Source organism: Oryzias melastigma, linkage group LG5 (assembly GCF_002922805.2).
Source record: "Oryzias melastigma strain HK-1 linkage group LG5, ASM292280v2, whole genome shotgun sequence".
NCBI classification, from domain to species: Eukaryota; Metazoa; Chordata; class Actinopteri; order Beloniformes; family Adrianichthyidae; genus Oryzias; species Oryzias melastigma.
The window spans coordinates 4381028-4397628 of NC_050516.1; the positions used below are offsets into that span (position 1 = coordinate 4381028).

Below are 16601 nucleotides of genomic sequence, written 5' to 3' on the forward strand. Positions count from 1 at the left end.
CATTTTTTTTAACCTTTAACAATGGAGATGTCCTTGTCTACTCACTAAGCTCTTTGACATATTCGAGATGAATCATAACAGTCCTGATCATAGAATATGAGGTTGTGGAAAGAACTGGAACTGAAACGCAGAAGTTCATTTAAATGTAAGTAATGACTTGTTATTTTAGCATGACTTTTTAAAGTTATAAAAGCGATGTTGTTGGGTATTTCTGAGCGCGAGCAGCTCCATGCTAACGTCAGCTAACATAGCTGACCGATGACTATTGATGACATCATCCAGTAGTGACATCCGAGTTTGAGGACACTAATTTTCTATAGCTCTTCATTGGAGAGTTAAATGTAGAGATAGGGAGAAGCCATAGGGGATGGATTCAGATTAAGCCTTTGTAAGGAGGCCCAGATACGGCAAAACAGCCAGTTCTCCAGCTAGAAATGATTTAAATTACTGTTATTAACTACAAATGTAAATTGTTTCAGAAAAATAAAAAAAAGGTTGAGATAATTTTATTTCCTTTATATGTACAAACAAACAAGCAAAAAATAAAGTTGTCAAATAAACTATTAAGAAGTTTAAGTTAAAAACAATCTTGAAGCATTAGAAAACTGAATTAAGTTTTAAATTAAAAAATATAATAAAAAAACAGGTAGAGAAGTTCAAAAATATCTAAGGTCATATGTGCAAATGGAGTTATGTCTAAAATTCTAAAACTAAATAGCAAACCCTCAAAGCGGAACCCCAAAGTATACTGGATATTTCAGAATCAAGATTATTCAGCATTTTGAGCGGTCACGGAAAAATTGCAAAAGTAGGCAAACCAGCAGTAATCAGCGCGTGGAGCACCTCTGAAATAAAAAAACAAAAATTTGAGAAATTTCAAAACTGGTTGGTAGAAATATCGATATTTTTGCTTTTTTTTAAATTATTTTTTTAATCCCCGCACTGGTAACAATGTTCACGCATTTTGATCGAACAACAGCTCCTTTGGAGTGTGGCTGCAGCAATACTGCCATCTTCTGGTGGGATAGAAAATAGCTCATTTTAATGGGTGTGAGTATTTTGGTAAATTGACCAAAGGGCCACACTTTGGACATGCCGGGTGTAAAACGTAGTGTGTACTGGTGAGTGGAATGGCTCAAATCTAGAAGTGATAGTCATCATTCAGTCCATATATTATGAGCTTTTTAACAACCTACACACATGAACTTTGTGTGTGAGCAAAAAGTTACAATAAAAAAAATATATATTGTCAGATTTTCAAACTGATGTAAACCAGCCGGACACTTCTGGGGTCCTGACATTCTTTGACAAACCCACAGTGTGTACAGGTCTAAAGATAAAAAGATAAAAGAAGTGTTACCACATTTCTCTCCATCCCACATCTGCCTCCTCCCAGAAAAAGTCGCTGCTCGCAGGGAAAATGCGCTGATGGATGAAGCTCTCATACAAAGTGAGCGGCTGACAGCCTCGGAGACCTGGGGGGGTGAGCCCATTCGTTTGCAGCAGAAGTGCGATGGGTTCTGATCAGTGGCTCACACGTCCCAGATGGCGGAGTGTTTTTCAAAGAGTCGGGTAACTGCTCTGGAAAGTCAGCCGCGCTCCAGCGGAGTCTTCAGGAGCGGAGCTTTAGCAGCCTCTGAAGCAGGATTCCCCTTTTACCTGTCAGGATCAATCCCACATCTGCGGGTTTTATTTCCGCCCGGAAACCTGACGGAGACAGTTGTGTTCAAAAGGAAGCGACACGCCTGTAAAGACGGCTAAACTCCTGGTGAGGAATGTAAAACCGTGAAAAAAGGTGAATACAATAAACCTGGAAGTCAGGAGGAAGATGGATCTGACGCTTTTGCAGATGTTTCTTTAGTTGTTTTGATGTTTTAAACCTGCTTTCCACCAGTTTCTGATGATTGAAAGAAAACTGTCCAATATAAACCTGTAAAGTCAAGATTTTACAAACTCTAGAAAAAATTTCATGAATCTTACCAACTGTTTTTTTTTCTTTAAAAGATTTTACTGAAGACTCTTGAGATTATTCAACAATGTTACCATCAGTGTGCAAAGATTTAAGCAGCTTTGGGAGCTGCTTTTGCCTGGAAAAAAAAAGAGAAACTTTCAACCCAGATATACACAGTTCCCTCACTGAAACATGGGGGTGGAAGTATTATGCTGTGTGATCGTTTTGACCTTACTTTAGCTCCAGTGTTGACAATCTTTTAAACACAATAACTCATCAGCCGTTTATGCAATAAACCTCCACCAATTTCTGACGTGGAGAAAAAGCAGCTTCACGCTGATATTAACACTTTACAGTAGTGAAGCGCTGATGCAATCAACGGAAATCAGCAGATTCATTTCGTAAACAGTAGAAGGGTTATATTGTTTGGGTGATTGTTGTCGTCACTGCAGCTCAGCGCTCCCACAAAGGGTCAACAGATTTGTAACAACCATTGACTGTATATGAGAACTCTCCCCTCGCATTCCAAACAGGAAGTACCCGCTGGCTCCAAGTAGCCAAAGTCACATAGACTTGACCATATGATTTAGTCACTTATATTTGTCAGAACAAACATCATTTTTCAACGTCTTATTGCTAACCCTATAAAGTGTGTAGTGAAGGGTTTTACTATGCGGTAAAATAACTTTCAAAAAGGAACATTTATGCATAAAGATAAGGTTGAGCACAAAGGAATTCTTTATGCACATCTTTGCAAAAAAAAATAAAAAATACAAATACATTTGGTTTTTGATTTAACGTGTCTGTTTTGGATACGCCTGTTGTCCTGAATAAGAAATTTCCTATGTTAATATACTATCTAGAATACTACGTTGGGTCACCGGCACATACATCGAGTCCCAAAACAGCCAAATTGAGCGTGTGTATTTAGGATAACTTAATTAAAGGGGTAACCAAACCCCAACTTTTTTTGGCTGTTGACCTCTATAAATTGGGCTTTAAAAGTGCTGTATGTTGGTCTTTGCCCCATTTTTGACAATTTAAAATAAGTTTAGTTCCAGAAAATGTTCTTAAAACCGTCAGTGTGGTGCCACCTACAGGTTGAAACAAGGTATTACAGTTGAATATTGTGATTGGTCAGCTGGTGTAAATTCCACATCATTTCAGAAGTTTCACATCATCATGCTCTGCAGCCCCAGCATAAAAGCCCCGCCCATCTTTGATTCTGTAACGGTCGGTTGTTAACGTGTTAGCTTTAGCATGGCTCGTAGCTGCATTGCCTTAATTGCCTTTAAGGAGAAAAATCCTCAACCTCCATAGAAACTTCTGGCATCACTTTGCTCAATAGATGCAGAGCGACTACGTTACCTCAAGCTAACCCTTACGGTCAATCACAGAACCAGAGTTGTCTGTATATCAGAGTCGTGCTTGAAGATGAAAGACAAGGAGTATCTTGGGAAGATTTATTTCCAGATTGGCGTTATAAACAAAGAAATTCTTAACCTTTTGGTGACTCAAAATCAAATTATTTCCGGGTTCGGTGTCAGAAGCATCACAGAGTTGGAGGAGATCTTGTCTTTCGCGGAGGAAGGAAATATCAACGTAATCTGCAGAGATCCTGCAAGCCACCATCAACGAATCAAACATTAATATACTGTAAATCAAATAAAGAAACTTCCAAACATTTAAAATATTTTAAAAATTCAGTTTACCTGATGAAATCCAAGACGCTTTTCACAGTTTGGTCGGTCTGCTTCAGCTCATGGTATAAATTTGTTGGACTGTATCCTCCCCTCGACTTCAATAGATTTATGAGAATAAATTTACGAGATTTAAAGTTGTAATTTTCCAAGAAAAAAACTAATTCAACACAAACAAATCAAACATTTACTTTTGTAATGCAGTGGTTTTTATTTTCTCAATTTGTCTTTAAAGAGTAAGAAATGTTATGTCTCTATTAGCTTTCGGCTAACACGTGTAGCTGCTGACATGACTGCCAGTCGATCCATTAGGAACACCTGAAGGTTGAAGTTTTGGTCTCGCCGTGCCGCGGGCGACCCCTCCCCCGCCCCGATTGATGAGGTAAAAAGTGAAGCAGCTGTCTCCGCTCCCTTCTTTCAACCTTCAGACTGGATTTTTCATCATTCTCTCCAGCAGCCACGCAGATCAAACACGGCTGCAGCCTCAGACGGAGACTTGACCCCGCTGTGACATTTGTTTAAAAGTTACTCTGCAAACGGGGGGAAAACTCCAGAGTAAATGAGGGCGCTGCGCTTTCCCTTCGCTCAGGGCGCCGAGAACAAAGCAAACGCACAAACAGCGGCAGAATATAAGAAAGTAAAACAATTTAATGACATTTAAAAAAAAAACACACACACATAAGGTAACATTTGCAACATGCAGAGACCTAATCTTCACAAATCATTTTATTTTACTGATGCTGTTAGATGAAAGGAAGAGAGGCTTTGTCAGCTGACATCAAAGCGTTTAGAGAGGAGGTCAGAGTTCAACCCATACTCTGATTACAAAACGTTTTCATTCATTGTGAGCTTTAAATTAGCCAACTCCAGTAGACTGCAGAACATCTAACAAAACACAAACGCTCACTGCTAAGTCAGTCATAACGGAAAAAAGAAATGACCTGGATTTTCGTGTCGGTACATTCAAAGGAAAAGTTGTCCGGTTGGATGTTCAGGAGAACTTCAAGGTCTTAAGCTGCCATACAAGTCAATGTAAGAATTCGAGAATATGTCAGGTTCTGAAAACGTTAACCTTTTCCACTTGAATGCGACTATAAGATCTTGAAATTCTCAAAAAAACAAAGATACAATAGCTCTTTAGAAGATCAAAAGAGAACACTTTCCATCTAAAATACAGCATGGCTTTTCCACAAAAGTGCAAAGATTAGTTCAGTCTGACGACGTCTTGCTATTTTTTTTTTATCCTTTCATGCTTCCTAATTCATCCAAAGTTCATTCCACGCTCTTATTCTGATATTCAAAACCATTCAAATGAAATAACTAGCTAGCTTTGCTCTTTTTTGTAATATTAAAATGTAAAAGTTTTGAAAAGGACCAAAAAAATCTATTTTAAGACCATCTTTTTTTTAAATCAGGGATGAAAGACGGCTAATTTTGTTGCAATTCCTAGTTTTGACACTAGATGGAGGTAGTGATTTTTCCATACACCAAAACTAGCAAAAAAATGTACCCTTTTGTTTTAAAATCTTAAATTGTGTGAATTTGATGTTTTTGTACACCTAAATTCTTCTGGTGATCAATTTTCTGAATTTTTATAATTTTATTTGAAAAAAAAGAAGTACAATATGATATAAAATATTCACAAAATTCTAGACAAATGTAAGATTACTCGGCAAGAAAATGCACATTTTAAGAGAAATTTTCAGTTTTATATAATTGCTGTAGTCCAAAGCATATTAGGAATAAGTTAGCAAAAACAAGGTTTGCTTGTTTTTTTTTAAATGTTCTCATTGTTGCATTACGAAAAAATGAATATCAAAACATGTTTCAACTTTAAAAAAAAAAGAAAAAAAAATTGCTTCCAAAATGTTACATTTGGAAATTGACATTCTAAAAGATCTTTACTGACACCGTTGCAGCAATAAATGTGACTATTAGGGTCCACTAGGTGGCGTCTCAATGACAAACGTTTTTTTCCCTGATCCGTCGGATCTCGACGCCCACACTTTTCCTTTTTCCCACGAGTAAACAATTTAGGAATTGACACTTTCTAGAAACACAGTGATATGTGAAGGCTTTTAAGTTTCCACTGGAAAAAGTCAGAAAGCAAGCGGTCATCGTCATAGAATGAGATTCAAGTCGGAAAATCTCGGCCGCATGTGTGCGACCAAAACACAGGAAAGGAGTCCCCAAAGAGATTACGTAAAAACGGAAACCATGGAGAAACAAACACAGAAAACTCTACATTTAATGCAACAATAATATATAAAAAAAAGGACACTCAGCACGTAGAATATACATCGTATATACACTGCATTTAGTAATGGTCACGGTGTGACAAAAAATGAGCTGTAGAAATTGAGTGGCAGTTGGCAACGATTCATTACGTTCAGTGTCTGTTTTTCTTTTAGTCTGGAGAATCGACAAACTCGTCACGCCGGGGTTTGAGCCGTCGCTTTGATTTCCGCCGACGCCCTCTTCTCCTTCTTCGCCGCGTACTCGCCGATGAAGGAGCCGTCCTCGTTGAACTGCACGTCGTCGTCGCCGTAGTCCACCAGGCTGTCCCCGCTGTCCTCCGCCTTGAGGCCCCCGCTCAGCGAGTGCTGGCTGCCCTTCAGGGGCTTCTCGTCGTTGTCACTACGGGGTGGGGGAGGGGCAAGAAGGCAAAGGGGATTTTAAGGGTCATCTCGTTTAACCGGCTCCTCTCCTGAGAGAACCCCGCCTCTACGGACGCCGACTTTACCGTTCTCGATGAACGACAGAAAACACAGACTTTGAACTGCAGAAAGAAATATATTCTGCCCTTTTCACTGAGGCTTTTATTACCCTCAGCAGAAAGTGTCACTTTAGTTTTAATTAGATTACACAGAATACAAACAGCAGATGATGTGAGGCTTCAATTCAACAGCTGTCGCCTTGAAACTTCGTGACTTGTATTTTGACTCCTGTAAACTCATTTGAGAGAGAAGCTAACGAGAAATTAGCTTTTTTCCACTAAAGCCCATCAGGGGCATCAACAGAATTCAACGTGTACTTTTATCTGTAAAAAGAAGAAGTCAGATTTTTGTCCACTTACACCTTAGTTGACATGATTTTTTAAAAGTTTGAAGACCCACTCTAATCTCCTTTTAAAAAACCTTCCTAGTAGTCATTTAATTAAAATTCTGCTGTTTTTATCAAAAATCAAGGACCTATGTGGTTTTCTGGTACATAATTTCTGCAGAGCGGCAGTAGTACATTTCAATTAACCTCTGAGTTTTGCTATTGCTGTGGAGCGAACCCGCCACTACTTCCGGTCACCTATAGAACTCTCTGTTCACATGCTCTACTGTGAGCTTACAGCTATCTTTTTTATGGTGAATGTCTTTTAGTTTAAGTTGTATTCAAAAAATTAAGGAAATGAAGCAATGTAGAACATAAAAAGAAAATTACATCTGTTGTTTCTGTATTCTGTATTGTTTCTGGTTCTGAGTATTAGCCGCATTAGAAGGGTTAGCCGCATTGGAAGGTTTAACTGCATTAGGAGCGTTAGCAGTACTAGAGCATTAGCAGCATCAGAAATGTTACCTGCATTAGGATCATTAGCCACATTATAAGCGTTAGCCACATAAGAGGCGTTAGCAGCATTAGCAGCATTAGAAGCATTAGCTGCCTTAAAAGCGTTAGCCACATTAGAAGCATTAGCTGCATTAGCAGTTTCACGACACTTGTAACTCTAAACCTTGTTTACAACACAAAAGAAAATAGACTTATACAGTTAAAATAAGCATAAATGTAACTATGCTAATTTCCGACCTTGTTAGAAACCTGTAAAAAAGACACAATCTGACACAGCTACATGTTAGCGCATTAGCATATTTCCCTGACCAAACATTCAAAGAGACACTGTGCACCTCTCAAAATCACTTCAACATGAGTAAGCACAAGTACAGTAAGTCTGAGAAAAATATATCAATATTACTCTGATGTTTTTGCATTTATTTTTTTTTAATAGCACTTGAAAAGGAAATGTTTAATTTTATTTTACTGTTGTTTTTTTATTAAAATGCTTTTTATTTGATGTTCCAGATATTCTTCAATATATTTTACTGATTCATAAATAAAATAAGCAGTGAACAATAAAAAAAGCTTTTTTAAATGGCAACCAAACTCATAACAAAATATGTAAAATGTTCCTAGAACCTTCAACAGTGTTTATTTCCGCAACTTAAAATATGAACTTTTTTCTGAAATGTCTGCTTAAATTTAGAAGACAAAATATTTGAAAAGCAGCTCTGAAGTTTTAGACATTTGTCTTTGTCACATCTGTGCAGATCTAAGTAACGAGGAAAAGTGAAGCACCAGAGGAACAAGTTCTGCTTGTTCTCAAGAGGAGCAGCACTCATCGACGATGAGCGCTTTTAGTCACGTTCACAAACACGACACGGAATCTAAATCTACGACTGCACTACTCTGACAACGCTGATGTGTAAACAGCAGGGGACGAACCGCCGCTGTTCACACTTCTCAGTTACCCTGTCCATCAAATGTCGCCAGCAGAAGAGGCATGAGACTCTGCGTGAACCTCCAGGATTCTGGGAGGTCTTTTAAGCGAGAAGAGAAAAGGCAGAGAGGAGTTACTGTTAGGAACGGACCCTGAGGGGTGCAGAGAGGGGTTGGGGGTTACCTGTATTCACAGAAAGTGTCGTCATTTATTCCCTGGGACTCCACGTCCGGGTGAAGGTCTTCTTTTTCTTTGACTATGCAGAAAACGGAAGAAAATTAGTAACGTCATCTTCAAACTGATATATGAGCTTCAGGTGGAACTTGAACAACAATTTAGTAGAAGAATTAGAAAACTTAAGGATGTTTTTCTCAAAGAACTTTTTTGGTTTTGTGTCCCAGATAGGGATGGGTAATCAAACTATGTCCCAAACTGGCACCAGTACCAAGGTTTATAGTGGTCCCTCACAATATAGCTGTTCACTTTGCCTCCATGATCAATTTTCAAACTGTGTTTTCAAAAAACAACGCTACCAACATGTCATTACCATATTCCAGTTCCTGATTGGTCAAAGTTTAACTTTCAGTGCAAGTTTAAGGGTCGCGTGTTTTAAGCCGAGCCTGAAAACTTGCGTAGCAACGCGTGAACCCAAGAGTTTTACACATGGAAGCCTGGATGCACATTTACTTTGGCTGAATCGGAATTGTTTCCCAGTTCCTAAATTTATGCCTCCAAGTGGACAAATCTTCAAATTTTAAGGTTACTACTGCTTGAGGATGTCATCAGTAGTTGCCGGTCAGCTACGTTAGCGCGTAGCTGCTAGCACTCATAAAGTACATAACAACATTACTGACATTTAAATGTTAACTACATCCATGTGAATTAACATGTTTCTCCTTCCGCCTATAAGTGCAACATACCGGTTGAGGGATAGGAAGCCCTAAGACTACAGTCACCTGCGTGACAACTAAAATGGATGTTTTTTAGCAAATTTGGCAGGTTGTTGCGCGACGGCATTTGGGGTGCGGCAGTTGCATTTTTACATGCCATGCGGTAGCTGCAGGGGTTCTTAGAAAAGTTACAATTTTACAGTGACCAGACAATTATTGTCTAAAAGTTGACATCGGTCAGTAGCCGATGACGGCATTACAAAGTTGGACGATAAGCTAGGCGGGTCGCCGGCTGGCAGCAGCTCTTACTGGACGAAGGGTAAATGTTTCCAGATGGCGCCTGTCTGTACCAGGTGTCACTGGCCACTAGCCACCCGGTAGTCTGGGGGTGTATAAAAAGCAGGCCATTCCCCACGCCTGACGGTCGCTGTCTACATTCATGACCTTGCTAATGACCTTCAAAAAAATTGGGCTTCTTAAGTGTTGAATATTCTGCTGATGCCTCTCCATCATGCGATGGCAGTTGTATTTGTAACCTCACCATAAGTTGCTACAGCTCCTCCTTAAAAAAAACCCTTTTGGATGCCACTACAGCTTCAAACGCCCGACGATTGGAGCAATAGGGAGGAGCCAGAGGGGAAGGGAGGCAATTCAGATTCAGCCATAGACTTTTGATTGGTAGTGGTCACTTGAGACATTAGCACCTTATTTCTTACTGTTTTACATATTTATCGCTTGCTACCTTTTAAAAATGTCTTTTTCTGATTTTTTTTTTCTTTTTTTTGCACAAGGGAGCTAATTGTACAATGAAACTAAAGCTATTCTGATTGAACACACCTTTCCAAGCCTGGTGTGAACATAGGATTACAAACAATGTTTTGCTCTTTAATGGATGAAAACCAAAACCTGCAATATTCAAAGATTTAGGAAACCAAGAGTGGTTTTAAATTGAGGCTTAAACTTGCACTTCCATGTTTTTTTTTTTATTGGAAACCCCTCACAAATCTGTGAAAGATCCGTCTCCTTTTCTTGTTGAAACTACAGCCAAGTCAAAGAGAAATGACAGCTGCTCCTGCAGCATCTGCATGTTGGTTTGTTTTCCGAAGCAGGAATGCTTAACATACAGGCAGAAACGCTGCTCTCCTTTATGTCGACATTTGCATTAAAGTAATTTTGCGGCTCCGGGACAAAAACCTATTCCCGAAATGGCTTCTGGGATCATTTTTTTCCAGACAAACGAGCTGCAGGATGGGAACAGAGCAACACTGCAGGCAGGGATTTAGTATTCCGACCAGGTGGCGGGCCTGTGAGCCGAGTACGTACCTGAATACTTCCCCCCTTTGTTCCTGTTGACGAAGCAGGCGACCAGCACGACCAGCGTGAGGAGAGCGATGGCGCTCATCAGGCCGATGAACCAGCCCTGGCTGGATATTCCGGCGTGGACGCTGGCGAGACCTGCGGAGAGTGAGGCTCGGTGACTTTGACTCGCCTTGGCCTTTTCATCACGACATCTGATTAAATGTTTACATCGATAAAGCCGCTCTGACGTGGCTCGAACGCTCCCGGATTAATATTAAACAGCTAATCCGGCTTGTCTAATTAATCAAGCAAGGAATGCTGAACAAATGTAATTCCTGGTGTGGTGAATTAAATTTGTTTGACTCTGTGAAGGACACTCTGGGGGAGGAGGAAGGTGACTACTTCTACTTTTCTCTTTCTGCTAAAGTTTGTCTCCGGCTCACCTTTGGTTGTGAAAAAGTCCTCAAACATACTAGCGTTATCAAACCAGCTGTAAAGAATGAAGCGCACAGTGTACTCGGTGTCGGGCTCGAGTCCCTCAATGATGTAGAAGGTCTTAGAGGTGTTCAGAGCCTCTGATATCTGCCAGCGACCCTCACCTGTGCAGAGGGGGCGGGTCACGGTTGTGTAGAGAAGGGTGAAAAGACGACAACAAAGCTGCAGCGATGATTCAACTACTTTTCCTACTTCCACCACAGGCAGGGAATGAAAGAAGAGGTCAGAGGAGCTTACGTTTGTTTGCGTGCGCGATATGAAAGAGAGCGTGCTCCCCTCCGAACATCCAGCTGATGTTGGCAGAGGTGTCGGCAGCGGCTGAGCTAACGTTCAGCAGAGCTGGCGTTGACGCGTTAATGAGACAAGATGGGGAGAAGAGGTGTTAGAGAGGGAAGCGTGCAGGCGATGAAAGGTGTTCTCGCCACTCTGTGGAGTCTGTGAGGAGCGCGTCGATGAGGTCTGACAGAGCGGGCGCTGGTGCACAATTGCGCCAGAGCTGTTGATATGGAGCTAAAGCCCTAATCACCATGGCAACCGGGATGAGAGTGCATGTCCTCACCGCAGAATGACTTGACATAAAGAATTACAGGTAATGCGTCTTTAGAAGAACTGTCGGCGTAGGTCAAAACAACATTAGACACTTTGACTGGCAGGCAGACATTCCACACTTTATTTTCTTTCATGCTTTGTCTGATTTCTTGACCTTAAATATGTTTGATGGAACTTGTTTAGTTTCCATTCCTGTCTAGTTGATGATCTTAAGAATGACGATCACTCAAAACCTTGAGAAGAGAAATAAAACCTAAAGGAATGATCATGAGAAAAATGTTGTCAAACATCCGGCCCGCGGGCCGCATCCGGCCCTCCAGATGGTTTAATGCGGCTCAGAAAAAAATAGGATGTTAAAAAAAAGCATGTTTCAAGCCCATTCCTGTGGCAAGTTATTTAAAGAAATAGCCGCAGTGTACAATTTCGCCACTAGGGGAAGCAAAGGACAAGAAATACTGGAAGAGAACAAGAATTAAGCAGCTTTTCTTTGCAAGTGTGTGTCGCGCCCTGCCAGCCTCACCGCTGTGAAGTTGGTATAAAAATGATCAGGTGTGACCGCCCAATTACAAAAATGTTGTAAAAAGATAATAATAATAATAAGTGATTAGGCTATTATATTTTTTGAAGCATTTTTTTCAACTGAGAAACAAAGCTACAGATAACAAGTTGACCATAGGTTATTTGGCTATTATGCTACTGGTCCCGAACCAAAATGATACCCCTGCTGTAGAGCAACTCACTTTTCACATTCTGCATTGGCAAAATCAGAACCCGGAGCTATTTTTATTTTCCCTCTAAAAAATATTTTTTTGGTTAATAATCTTAAACTGTTGGAAATCTTTCATTTTTTTCAATTTTAACCGTTTAACACCAGTTTTAGCTCCAGTGTTGATGTTCTTGGAATTATCGTAACTCTTCAACTGTTCCAAGGATTCTGAAGCGTAGAAAGGCAGCTTTGGAGCTGATATGATGCAACACTTTTCAATAGTGGAGTGCTTACACAATTAATGTAAATCAGCCAATGCGTTTGCGGAGAAGTGCGGCTTTGCACCATTAGGTGTGTTGCATTTTGCCGTAAAGTCGCTTTTCTTTTTACTGAAATCTTTTGGATTTACGATGATTGATTAAACCAGGGGGGGGGGAATTTTTTGACTTGTGGGCCTAAAATTCTAAATTTGACAAAAGGGCTGGACCAGGAGTAGATGTGTGGCACATTTTGGTAATCCACCTCATTTATAGGAGAAAGAAATAACATAATCTGAAAAAAAAAACATACTTTAATTTTGATTGAAAATAAATGTATGTATTTTTTAAAACAAAACGTTCTTTGGACTTTTGAAGAGTCAAAATTGCGGCTTTTGTTCTCATTTTAGTGCACCAATGAGTTGATGTCCATGTAGGAAAAATGCAAACTTAGAGAAATGCTGTGTTCATGTTGTGTTTGAATTATCGGACAAATGACTGCAAATGTTCCAACACCACATGAACAAAGATCAATGAATTACAGGCAAAATCAAACATTAATAAGTATCATCATTATAATATATTCTAGTTTGGCGGGCCAGATTACATACATTGAGTTTGCACACCCCTAGTTTACGATATGTTAAAGACCATGTGTTATTTAGGTATCACTGGTGACATCTTTGGTGTTAAAAGGTTAAACAGTGGAACATTTGTGTGGTAAGCAGCATAGCTGTTGTTGGTTGCAGCCATCAGTCTTGGTGCTTCGGTGTTTTTGTGTTTGACAAATCCAGATGAGGCAACTTAAAACCAAAAACCAAGTGTGTTATCTGGACTGAACCCCGTCTTCAGTTTAAAACTCAAATTCCTTACAGAGGAGAAGGTTGTAAATAAGCAAAAAGTGGTACATTGAAGTTTATTTTATTTAGTATATTAATGATCCTTTATAACCTGAATCTATTAATATTTGATATTGATAGTTCATGTAGAGAAAATGGTATGGTTGAGTCGGGGTGGGATTATATAAATTTCCTTCCTTCCACTCACTTTCAACCGATCTACTTGTGATTCATTATGTGATATGTTAATTCATGATTGCTTGAAATAAACCTTTTCATTCATTCTTACTTGAGTATAAGTATAGAAAGTGTACCACAGACCATGTACGTGTGGTATAAGAAGTATACTAACTGAATACATGTAACATCTTAGGTTTTATAATGCATAGATAGTACATAAAAAGTAAACATAAAGTATCCTACCTCACCTTTAGTACAGACTTAAGCCTCGTTTCCACTGAGCGGTACAGTACGGTCCGGTATTTTGAGTGTTTCCTTTGTAAAATGGATCCAGTACACAGTACCAAACCGTGCCTCTTGGGGGCCCCATTGGTTGTAGAAAAGAAGAACAGAACGGTTGAGTCGCTGTATCCCCCCGTTGATGACGACAATAGAAAGCCCCAGTGTAGCGCTCATTTAAGCTAGCGTTTCCAACGTTGATTCATCTTAGTCTCCCGCAATCTTCTTTCAAACAACATTAAATTCCTGATTTACACGATATATAAAAGTAAAGCAAGAAAAAGACGAGCTCCCGGATGACCTCTATTGTTGTTGCTCTATAGTTGTCCCACTACAATGACGAAATGGCACGCTAGCGGTCTACACCACATATGCACCATGAAAGTAAACCGCTCAGTGGAAGTGAGGCTCAACTGAGTGGAAACACTTGCCAGGATTAACTGGACCGAACCGTACCACTCCTTACTGTAGCGGACCGCTTAGTGGAAATGAGGATTGAATCCACTTAAATAGACTATTTTTCTGTTAAGAGAGGATTGTATTTTGACTTTCACCACTCCTGGCCTGCAGTTAAAATCTACAAAGTTCTCTGAAGGTTTACAGATTATGTGGTGGACAATCCTGAACAGACGGTTCATTTGTTGGTGGAGGAAGTATGATGGTTTGGGGAAGCTTCTCCTTTACCGATGCAATGATCTTAAACATTATTGGAGCAAATTTGTTGAGTATTAAAGATTTTTTTTTATTTAATTACAAATAACTCCAGGTATAAAGGGGTTAAAGCCTATCTGTTCATAAATGATGCATCACTCAATAAACCCATTGATTTATGATTCTAATATTCACCAAGAACCCATAAAAGTGCTTATGCTGCGACAGATGTGCTCATTAAGGTGGAGAACATGTGTTTTCACGGCAGTCTCAGTGAGGAGGCAGAAACTTTATTCCAGCACTGCCAGCATGCAGATCCTGCTGCGCGTCTGCAGCTCAGGTGCTGGATTTTTTTTTTTTTCAGGTGATAATTCTGATCGCAGAAACACCTGCGTCTGAGTCATCCACCCCTGACGTGCGGCTCACACTCTGTCACTGATCCTGATGGACGAGCCTGCGACTCTGCTGTCCTCCCGGGCTGAACCTGTGACTGAAAGCAGCGCCTGCTTTCCTCATCCTGTAATTATCCGTGGTTTGAAGCAGCTGCTCGGCCAGCAGGGGGCTGAAGACGCTCTTTCAGAGCTGAGGGGGCTTTTGTGCAGGAGAAACACTGATACAGAATCCTTCATCAGCCTTCACTTATCTCAATGTCGGATAAATATCACCCCTTTATGTCCAAGTTACGCCCCCACGAAGCAGCTCTCCTCCACACCGCCGCCCACCCCGCTGAAGATTTACAGGGAAATCTCAGGTGACTGCTGGGTCAATATGCTGGCGTGCGTGCCGGTGGAACCGGGGCCCAACAAATCAATCACTTCCAATTAGACATATTTGTCGTGTTCAGGTGACTGCGCTCTGTCGAACTGGGATATAGATCTGGTATCGTAGATTTCCCTGCGGTGCAGCAGAGATATTAAACCAGCTAACAGTAAAGTACAGCTGTTCCCTTTCATTTCAAACCATAAAAAAATGAAGGAGTTAGGTTTTTTTTTTCTCCAACAGAAAACCACCTGAGCTTTATGACCGTATTAAAATAAAATTACGCTTCTTCACTCCGTGTGCTTTTGTGTGAGAAGATGTGCTTGAGCTCTACCTATAGTGGATCGAGTGGGTTTGGTCACTCGTGACTTTGGTGTGCTTGGAGGTGAGGTGGAAGATGCAATGCCTAAAAAGAAAGACACACCCTGTTGTTATCACTTTTAAGTACAAACTAGGGGTGGGCGGAGCTACGATCTACTGTTAGCACACATGCTTCTCACACCTACGGTTAGTGGCTACTTAGAAACTACCTTTACATCGGTTTGGATTCGTCGCTCCTCTCTGATGGCGACTGCACGATATGAGGAAAACTTGGGATAATAGCAATCAATATTGAGATATAAAGTGATATAGTAATATTGTGATACATTGAGGTATATCATGATTTTGTGATATCATTAAATTGTGATATTGTGTTCATCTACTTGTGATACATGAACACAAATCAAAACTTCTAAACTACAACAAATGTATGTAAACTAAAGTAAATAAACTAAACTTCAAATGACCCACGTCTATGTGAGAGGCGGGAATCTAACATCAAAGAGCTCCATTCAGTTCATCGATGACATGAAGGGGTCCACCCGATTGGTCAAATACAGAAAATGCTATATTTAATTCGCTAAATGATTCAAACTGCCATGACATTGTCTTAGCATTTGTATGGACGTTAAATGTAATTTGTTGCATTTTAAACGATTTTTTGAAATATGGATATTGCACAAGCCAATATTGTGACGACAATAAATCTTCAATTTCATTTGGAAGTCTAGTTTTAAGATTACAAATGTGAATAATAAACCAGCCTGAGTATGGATGTTTCACCCCCAGACTATAGTTGTAAGATCTACAGGTGGCTGGTAGTATCTCTGATGGTAAACGGTTAAGCATAGAATGAACGGATAACTAACATTAGACACAGCACTAGTACATACCAGTCCCCAATTTGAAAATATGTTTCAAATTGGGGAAGGTAATATAAAAAAATAAATAGATTTTCTATACGTCAAAAAGTGGGAAAATATAAAAAAATATGCCTTTTTTGTACTTTATCATTCTTAGTATTTCATTTTTATGCTGCTTTTATTGGTGATTTTATTCAATAGAACTGTCTTATTTATGGTTGTTGTGTTTATATTTGGTCTTCGAGTCAGTAAATAAATATCTGTCGAAACTATCGAGGAGCAGATGGTCTGTTGTTTGTTAAGATAAGGTTTTAAACTGTTTGAAAAATTGACAGATTTTGACTAAATACTTTGTATTGCACATTTTTCAGCAAGTTTC

General features: G+C 39.8%; 1 protein-coding gene across 11 annotated transcripts in view; it reads right to left on the reverse strand.

The window, feature by feature from the left end:
- Window positions 1-4279: 4279 nt before the first annotated feature.
- The window catches only part of chl1b (cell adhesion molecule L1-like b), a 109057-nt gene continuing 96735 nt past the window's right edge, over window positions 4280-16601 (reverse strand). For 9 of the 11 annotated variants that reach the window (XM_024269433.2, XM_036211805.1, XM_036211804.1 and 6 more), the window contains 3 exons: window positions 10348-10479; window positions 8318-8390; window positions 4280-6288 (listed from right to left, as the gene is read on the reverse strand). In XM_024269433.2, the coding sequence (XP_024125201.1) occupies window positions 6084-6288; window positions 8318-8390; window positions 10348-10479 (410 nt within the window). In that variant the 3' untranslated portion in view covers window positions 4280-6083. The other 2 variants (XM_036211811.1, XM_036211812.1) reach the window with 2 other exon arrangements.